Source organism: Camellia sinensis, chromosome 10 (assembly GCF_055761805.1).
Source record: "Camellia sinensis isolate YWXY chromosome 10, ASM5576180v1, whole genome shotgun sequence".
Taxonomy (NCBI): domain Eukaryota; kingdom Viridiplantae; phylum Streptophyta; class Magnoliopsida; order Ericales; family Theaceae; genus Camellia; species Camellia sinensis.
The window spans coordinates 168289165-168298303 of NC_138970.1; the positions used below are offsets into that span (position 1 = coordinate 168289165).

Consider the following 9139-nt stretch of genomic DNA (forward strand, 5'->3'; position numbering starts at 1 on the left):
ACTGATGGTTTCAATCCTTTTGGAAACATGAGCAACTCGTACAGTATGTGGCCTATGATTGTTATGCCTTACAACTTGCCTCCTTGGAAATGTATGAAACAAGCATTTAGTATGCTGTCATTGCTTATCCCTGGACCACAAGCACCAGGGAGAGATATCGATGTTTACATGCGACCATTAATTGATGAGTTGAAGGACTTGTGGGAAGATGGTGTGCTTACTTATGATGCCTCAACTGAATTAAGTTTTCAAATGCATGCAGCTGTTATGTGGACAATTAATGACTTTCCTGCATATGGAAACTTGTCGGGATGGAGTACGAAAGGGTATTTGGCTTGTCCCACCTGTAACAAAAATGCTTCCTCACAACGGTTGAGAGGTAAGATAGGGTACACAGGCGCTCGTCGTTACCTGCCTGATGACCACCCTTGGCGAAGGAGTCGACTTTATAATGGTAAGACTGAGTTCCTGTCAAGACCTTTACAGTTATCAGGGGAACAAATCTTAGAACAATTGGATTCAGGGACATTCAAACCATTTGGAAAGCATCCAACCAATAAGAAAAGAAAAAGGGAAAATCCAGTATTGAATTGGACAAAAAAAAAGCATCTTCTTTGAGTTGCCATATTGGAAAACACTTAAACTCCGACACAACCTCGATGTTATGCACATAGAGAAGAATATATGTGATAGTTTGCTTGGAACATTACTGAGTATAGATGGGAAGAACAAAGACACAGAAAAAGCACGCATGGATTTGGAAGATATGAAAATAAGGAAGGAGTTGCACTTAAAAAGGCGTACCGATGGATCTTTTGAAAAGCCCCCAGCATTGTACACTTTGTCCTCAGATGAAAGATATGGTTTTTGTGAGTTTTTAAAGTCAATTAAGTATCCTGATGGTTATGCAGCAAACATCTCAAGGTGTGTGAACACAAAAGGTGATAAGTTAACAGGCCTAAAAAGTCATGATTGTCATGTCCTCATACAGCGACTTCTTCCCATTGGAATGCGTGGATATCTTCACAATGATATTTGTGTTGCATTATTTGAGTTGGGAAATTTCTTCCAAGAGCTTTGCTCAAAGACATTGAAGATGAAGAATTTGGAAATATTAGAAGATCGCATAATATTCATACTATGCAAGTTAGAAAAAATTTTCCCACCAGCGTTTTTTGATGTGATGGTCCATTTGGCGATTCATTTGCCGCGTGAAGCCATTCTTGGTGGACCTGTGCAATATCGGTGGATGTACCCCATTGAAAGGTACTTACTAACTTATTAAAACACTAGAATACTTAAATTGTAGCACAACCTGCATATGTATTTATAAAAATGTGAGTGTGTGTGTAATAAGATTATTCTATTGTTTGTTTCATAGGCTGCTTGGAACTTTAAAAGGATATGTTGCAAATCGAGCTCGTCCAGAAGGTTCGATCACAGAAGCTTATGTTGTCAAGGAGTGTCTCACATTTTGCTCAATGTATGTGGGTGGGATTGAAACTGTATTTAATCGAGAGGAACGGAATGTCGATGTTAGTGTGCATGAGTCAGGGTTAGAGGTCTTCGCGCAAAATGTTCGTCCTTTTGGGCTAATAACAAGGGTTTCTAACGTGTCTCAAAAAGAACGTGAAATGGCTCATTGGTTTGTCTTGAATAATAGCCTCGAGCTTGACCATTATCTAGAGTACGTTCTTAATCTTGTTTTTTTTTTTGTAGAATTATGTTTTCAATATAATATGTTACTTATGAATCATATGTTTGTAAGTAGGCAACACAAGAATCTTTTAGAAAATGAAGGTGTACGTGACATCACAAATAGACAGAAAAAGGAATTCCCCAAGTGGTTCAAAGAACATGTAAGATATAATCCCAAACTTTATTCAGCTACACTTATATGAATACTAACATAATGATTGAAATTGATGTCGTTATGTAGATGAACCAATTACGAGCTCAAGGATTACCAGAAGCAACTGATGATTTGTGGTCATTAGCAAATGGTCCTAGTGTGAATGTTAACTTGTATTCAGCTTGCATTTCCAATGGTGTTCGATTTCATAGTAAGGATCGTGATAGTACTCATAAATGCCAAAATAGTGGGTTAGTTGTGGAAGGGGAGCATGAGAGACAAACAATTAACTTTTATGGGTACTTGAATAGAGTGTGGGAGATGCATTACATACTTGGACATCGAGTTGTTTTATTCCAATGCGAATGGTTCAATACCGGTAGCAATAGAACATTACATACCGATACACATTGCACAAGTATTGATGTTAGAAGTCGATGGTATAAAGATGATCCATTTGTCTTACCAAGTCATGTGAAACAAGTTTTTTACGCTGATGATACAAAGTTAGGCGGACATTGGAAAGTCGTAGAAAGACTACAACATCGAGGAATATGGGATGTACCAGAACAAGATGGCTTTGAACCTGAAAATGTATTGCAACAAAATGAAACAACTGATGCTGTCCCAGTGAGCGTTGAAGACCCCGTGACAATCTCACTTCATAGGAATGACATTGATCCTCAAATTATCCCAAGTGAGGTGGTTTTACAATCAGTTAATCGAGCACACAACGATGGTGTTGATGAGGAAGAGGGGTGCGATAATGAAGATGATTACTACGAGCATTGACTATTCGAGAAGATGAGCTACATAATCATTTTGATTGTAATATAGATTTTGACATAGAACTTTAATTGTTGTGTGATTGTAATATGTTTTGATGACACTGTTGTTTAAGTGCCTTTGAGTTTGAGTTTGATGGCTATCTGTCTCTCTTTGTCTAATTTATTTTTTTTGTTTCTTATGTTATGTTATTGTTTAGTTATTACTTATGTTCTGACATTGATTCTATTATATAGCCATTGATATTAATGTAATTGCTTATTTTACATATGCTTCACACATGTAATTGTTGAGTTGTTGTGCTAGATGGCAGGCCCTGGTAAAGTTCGACATGCAGCATCATCCAAAGTTCCTCTACCTTCTCAACAAGCTGCAGCTAGAATTGCTGCCCCTACTCAGCATGCACCACCTATTTTAACCCCATCTATTCAGAGTGTACCATCTACAAATGCTCTAAGTATCCAGCCTACACCACCGACAAATGCAACTACTACCCAGGTTGCACCATCTACAAATGCAACTACTACCCAGGTTGCACCATCTACAAATGCAACTACCCAGGTTGCACCATCTACAAATGCAACTACTACCCATGATGTGCCATCTACCACTAGTTTGCGTACTCGTTCTAGACAAGTCAGGGGTCAGACTCGAGGGAAGAGCATAGCACGTCTCATAGCTAACAATGGTGGTAAAAAACTTCCTGTTTGGATCCCTGCAGATGCGAAGGTGCCAGTAGGACCTTATGCCACTCCATTTGCAAATGAACTTGGCTTACAGATAAGGATGGCTGCACCAATCATTGGTATAAAAAAGTGGGACAAGATTGATGAGATTCATAAAGCCCCAATCATTCAAGTAGTTCGGGTACATGTATTTGCTACTTTTCAGATAATTAGATTATCACCATTACTTGCATTTTGATATTAATAAAAGCATTCATTATATTTGTAGGATAAATTTGAGATTGTTGATTATGATGAGGATGAAGAGGTTCGGAAAGGAGTCAATAAAAAGTGTAAAACTCTTTACAGAAGTTGGCGTAACAAGATGAAGACTCATTACTCGAAGTTGGTAGACGCTGGTGTTGACCCTTATAGTAAACCATACAAAGGGGTCGATTCTGAGGCTTGGGTATACATGATCAATCATGTATGGCTTGATGAAGATTATCAGGTAAAATTTCCTAATTTGAAGAATCATGTTGTAATTTCAATTTAATTTTACTAATCAATTAATTTTGCAGAACTTGGCTAAAAAAGCAAGGGATAGTCGAGCGAGGTTACCATATAATCATACAATGGGCTCCAAGTCATTTCAAGCTGCAATGTATAAACAGGTGATGCATTTATTATATCTAACATAATGATTGAAATTAATTATGTATGCTTACTTTTAAATGGAATTAGGGTACCGAGAAGACTGACTTTGTAGACTTCTACAAAGATTCCCATTGGAGCAAGAGAAAGTCGGATTGGGTAGCCCCGATATGTGGTCAATTACATGTAAGTATGCCAATTAATAGAGTTACATATTTATGTAAATGATGGTATTTGTTGAAGTTGTTTACAAATTGATAGGAAGCTTTGAAAAAGCGACATGATGAGTCTTTAGAGCCTGGGGCAATACCTTTAACTCAGGAGCAGCTGTCAATTGAGATTCTTGGAAAGAAATCGGGATACTTAAAAGGCTTTGGAGTTGGTCCAAAACCATCATCATCCAGATCTTCTGTTACTGCACAAGCACATACTGAGGTGGTTTCGAGCCTACAAAAAGAACTAGAGTCATTGAAGAATTTGTCCGAGATCCAGCAAGAACAAATTGCAGCCCAAAACCTGGTAGCACAAGAGCAAGCTAAAATGATTGAAATGCAAAACAAAAGATTTGAAGAGATTGAGAAGTTTATGAGGATGACCAAGGATCAGGCAGGCATGCAGGTTGATGAAAATAATTATTCATCAGAGGAATCTTATTGACAAACACTTTTGTAAGTATATTTTTCATAATTTACTTTTCAAATTAGCACAAGCATTTCATTTAATATGTCTGGTTGTGTTGAACAAACAAGACCTCGATTGGATCTCCGGTTAGAAAATTAGAAGAAAAATTGTAAAATACAAGACTTAAAAGGCCCGTTCGGGGGCCGAAATTACGAAATGACCACCGAAACCACTGAAACTTGGCACGGACAGCTGGTTAAGGCCTAAATAGACTTGTACGAACAAACGAGACCTCAATTGGATCTCCGGTTAGAAAATTAGAAGAAAAATTATAAAATACAAGACTTAAAAGGCCCGTTCGGGGGCCGAAATTGCGAAATGACCACCGAAACCACTAAAACTTGGCACGGACAGCTTGTTCAAGCCTAAATAGACTTGAAGGAACAAACGGGACCTCAATTGGATCTCCGGTTAGAAAATTAGAAGGAAAATTGTAAAATACAAGACTTAAAAGGCCCGTTCGGGGGCCGAAACTGTGAAATGACCACCGAAACCATCGAAACTTAGCACGGACAGCTGGTTAAGGCCTAAATAGACTTGTAGGAACAAACGGGACCTCAATTAGATCTTCGGTTAGAAAATTAGAAGAAAAATTGTAAAATACAAGACTTAAAAGGCCCGTTCGGGGGCCGAAATTGCGAAATGACCACTGAAACCACTGAAACTTGGCACGGACAGCTGGTTAAGGCCTAAATAGACTTGTAGGAACAAACGGGACCTCAATTGGATCTTCGGTTAGAAAATTAGAAGGAAAATTGTAAAATACAAGACTTAAAAGGCCCGTTGGGGGCCGAAATTGCGAAATGACCACCGAAACCACTGAAACTTGGCACGGACAGCTTGTTCAAGCCTAAATAGACTTGAAGGAACAAACGGGACCTCAATTGGATCTCCGGTTAGAAAATTAGAAGGAAAATTGTAAAATACAAGACTTAAAAGGCCCGTTCGGGGGCCGAAATTGCAAAATGACCACCGAAACCACCGAAACTTGGCACGGACAGCTTGTTCAAGCCTAAATAGACTTGTAGGAACAAATGGGACCTCTATTGGATCTCCGGTTGGAAAATTAGAAGGAAAATTGTAAAATACAAGACTTAAAAGGCCCGTACGGGGGCCGAAATTGTGAAATGACCACCGAAACCATCGAAACTTAGCACGGACAGCTGGTTAAGGCCTAAATAGACTTGTAGAAACAAACGGGACCTCAATTGGATCTTCGGTTAGAAAATTAGAAGAAAAATTGTAAAATACAAGACTTAAAAGGCCCGTTCGGGGGTCGAAACTGTGAAATGACCACCGAAACCATCGAAACTTAGCACGGACAGCTTGTTTTGTTTTGTTTTGTTTTTTTTTTTTTTTTGTCAATCTAATATTGTTTTGTTTTTTTTTTTTTTTTTGTCAATCTAATATTGTTTTGTTTTTTCATGTGACAGATTGGCAATGGTGGAAAATAGTTTGGGCTGCATCAGAAGATTTGATTTTGTGTTTTTGGAAATATTTTGACATAGGATTTTGGTAAATGATTTATGGATTAAATGTTTAGCATCAAAATATTTGGTGTTGTATTTTTGCAAATATTTTGACATAGGATTTTAGTAATTGACTTGTTGGTTAGATGTTTAACATCAAAATATTTGGTTGTAATTTTGAAAATATTTTGACATAGCATTTGGTAATGTATTTATGGGTTTGATGTTAGTAGTTTGTAAGTACTTTGGCATGCATGTTTTAGATTGTCAGAGAATTGTAATTATGTTTATTGGGATTTTTCATAGCTATTAATTTTGAATTAGTATGAATGTCTTGCACAGGTGTATTATTATTCACATTACATTTGTGTATATATTGTGCACAGGAAAACAGGTGTTTTGGATTATTTTGAACAGGAAAATTATTAAAATCAAAATTTATGTACTGAATTTTTAGTGACAGGTGGTATTTTGGTCGCTGTTAATATATTTGGCGACAACATATTGTTTTTGTTGCTAAAAGTTAGTGGTTATTCCAAGAACTTTTCGCAACCAAAACTTATTCGTCGCTAAAAACGTGATTTTTAGCGACCAAATTAATTTTGTCGTTAAATAGTACTTTTGGCGACGCATTTATTTGTCGCTAAAACTACAGGGCCTATCCAAATTTCAACCTTTTAGCAACAAATTGTAATTTTATAGCGACAAAATATATGATTTTTGGCGACAAATTTTCTTGTTGCTAAATGTCTACATACGGTGACAATTTCTTATTTCGTCGCCAATACTTTTAGTGACAGGCCTTTGGCGACAAATTGTGTATTTGTCGCAGATTCTTTTGGCGACGAAATGTGTACTTTTGGCGACCAATTTCTGGGTCGCCAAATGTGTATTTTGTTGTAGTGAGTATACACTGACTTAACCGTCGGAGTGCTAATTCCGACACCCCCGACCAGAGTGCTTATTCTTTTTCAGGTTGTTAGCTGAGGATCTCAAGCGTCCCAATGGATCAAAAGAGTATTTCTAAACCACATCCCTACAAAAAGTTATATAAATATATTTTTCATTTTGTGCATATAGTGTTTTTCTTTAGAATAGTGATTAGTTGTCAAGAATATTTAGAGTAAACTTTTAACTAAAGTGATTAGATAAAATAAATAGTATTTTTAAATATGCACAAATAACATGGCAAATGCAAGTGATTGGTGAACTTTGTCACAATTATCCGCACATTAGACCATCTCTAACTTAAACTCAAATCTTTTATTAAATTTAAATTTGAAAAAAATTTGATAGTAACAGTATTCCAACCGTTTCATCAAATTAATATTAATTGAAGGGAATCCTGCTTTTTTCATCAAATTAAGGAAGCACTTAACCTTTAATCAAATCTCGCAGATGACCATTGGTGGATGACCGGATGGTTGACTAGCTGGTCAACCGAGTGGCCGACCAGCCGAACAATCAGGTGGACTGGGAAAATTTTGAAGAAAATTTACACTAATCTGATCAACCTCTTAGACGTCGTCTCAATCGCTGTAACAACCCTCGTACTGTTTACTGATTTATGACCGATTGATTACCGTTAATCACCGATTACTGTTAAACGAAGCTGATAATGACTGATAACTAACTGATAATCGAACTGAATGAAATACTGAACCGACTGACTGAAATTGAGACTGAATTGACTGAGTATATGTTAGTTAATTGCATTCTATCTGTTTGATTGTCTGATTATCTGTTCATGCTTATATGTTTAAACTGCTAATTGAAGGCCTTATCGGCGGCCGAACTAGAAACCGATTGATGTTCCGTGACCCTCATAATTAATATGATTTTATGGTATAAGTATCTGAAAATTGATTAGGTGTGATTAAATTAGATTAAAATAAGCCAATTGAAGAGTTGGACTTAATTACCGTTTTGCCATTGAGTGGGCCACTATCTCACACACATACTTGAGCCAAGAACAACATTTCCTCAGCCATTTTCCTTCTCATTGCCGACCATGAGAGGAGAGAGAGTGAGAGGAATTGAATTCTACCTTGGGTTTTGCTTGGAGAATTGAAGGAATTGAAGTATAGATTGCATATTTGAGCTCCTAGTCTTCTAATTCAAGCTCTAGGTAAGGATCTTATCTTCTTATTGATGCTATTGAACTAGTTCTTGCATGGTTCATGCTTCATTGTAGAACTAAGTCATGATTTGGGTCATTAATGGTGAATTGAAGCTCATTTCTTGCATGCATGGTTGAATTAATGAGTTTTGAGTTGAATTCATGGTAAATGGTTACATGCATGTCCATGTTGTAAGAGTAGACCATGTTTTCATCTTGTTTTGAAAAGAATGAGCTCATTTGAACAAGCTTTGAAGCTTTGATTTGGTTTAAATCCTTGCATGTTTGCATGTTCTTCATATTCTTGAAAATGGGTTTGAATATGGTTCTAATTGACTCACCTTTGGGGCTTGAATTCATAAATTGAGCTTTGAAACTTGTTATACATTGAATTTAATGATGTTTTCCAGAATTTGGGCCCAAGAGGTCGAGTTTGGAGTGGTTGAATGCTTGGTTTGAGCTTGGGAGGCAAATCTGGAAATTCCAGATTTGGCTTCCTCGCTCGAGCGAAGGATTCCCCGCTCGAGCGAGCACCTTTGTCCAGGGCTCCGCTCGAGCGACCATCGAGCGACCATCGCGCGTAAAATTTCAGCATCCAGTACTTTTACTGTTTTGCAGACCGCTCGAGCGAAGGATTCCTCGCTCGAGCGAAGCCTTTGATTTTGGACTTACGCTCGAGCGTAGAAAGTCTCGCTCGAGCGAGGCTCCTATTTTCAGCAAACTTTGCGAAATGTTTTCTAAGTGTATTTTTGCATCCTCATCCCATCCTAGGCATTCTTAGGCCTAGTTTAAGGCACCTTGATGAGGATATCATTGTAGAACACACCAAGGCAAATTAGGGATTAAGTTATGAGATTTCCCAACTGTGTAGCTTAGTGTGTTCAACCTGTGAACTGTGTAGGGTCGGCAACTG

At 37.5% G+C, this 9139-nt stretch overlaps 1 protein-coding gene across 1 annotated transcript; it reads left to right on the forward strand.

The window, feature by feature from the left end:
- Positions 1–3572: 3572 nt before the first annotated feature.
- LOC114318714 (uncharacterized) lies at positions 3573–7014 on the forward strand. The gene is made up of 4 exons (XM_082893473.1): positions 3573–3977; positions 4048–4143; positions 4219–4625; positions 6072–7014. The coding sequence occupies exons 1-3, from the start codon at positions 3939–3941 to the stop codon at positions 4612–4614; spliced, it is 531 nt and encodes a 176-aa protein (XP_082749599.1). The 5' UTR covers positions 3573–3938; the 3' UTR covers positions 4615–4625; positions 6072–7014.
- Positions 7015–9139: the final 2125 nt, after the last annotated feature.

What these genes read in the sequence shown, in the direction of transcription:
- LOC114318714 (XM_082893473.1), top strand. Translation starts at nt 3,939, where the DNA reads ATGGGCTCCAAGTCATTTCAAGCTGCAATGTATAAACAG. An exon ending in AAGCTGCAATGTATAAACAG is followed by an intron (nt 3,978 to 4,047) that starts GTGATGCATTTA and finishes AAATGGAATTAG; the next exon opens with GGTACCGAGAAGACTGACTT. An exon ending in CGATATGTGGTCAATTACAT is followed by an intron (nt 4,144 to 4,218) that starts GTAAGTATGCCA and finishes ACAAATTGATAG; the next exon opens with GAAGCTTTGAAAAAGCGACA.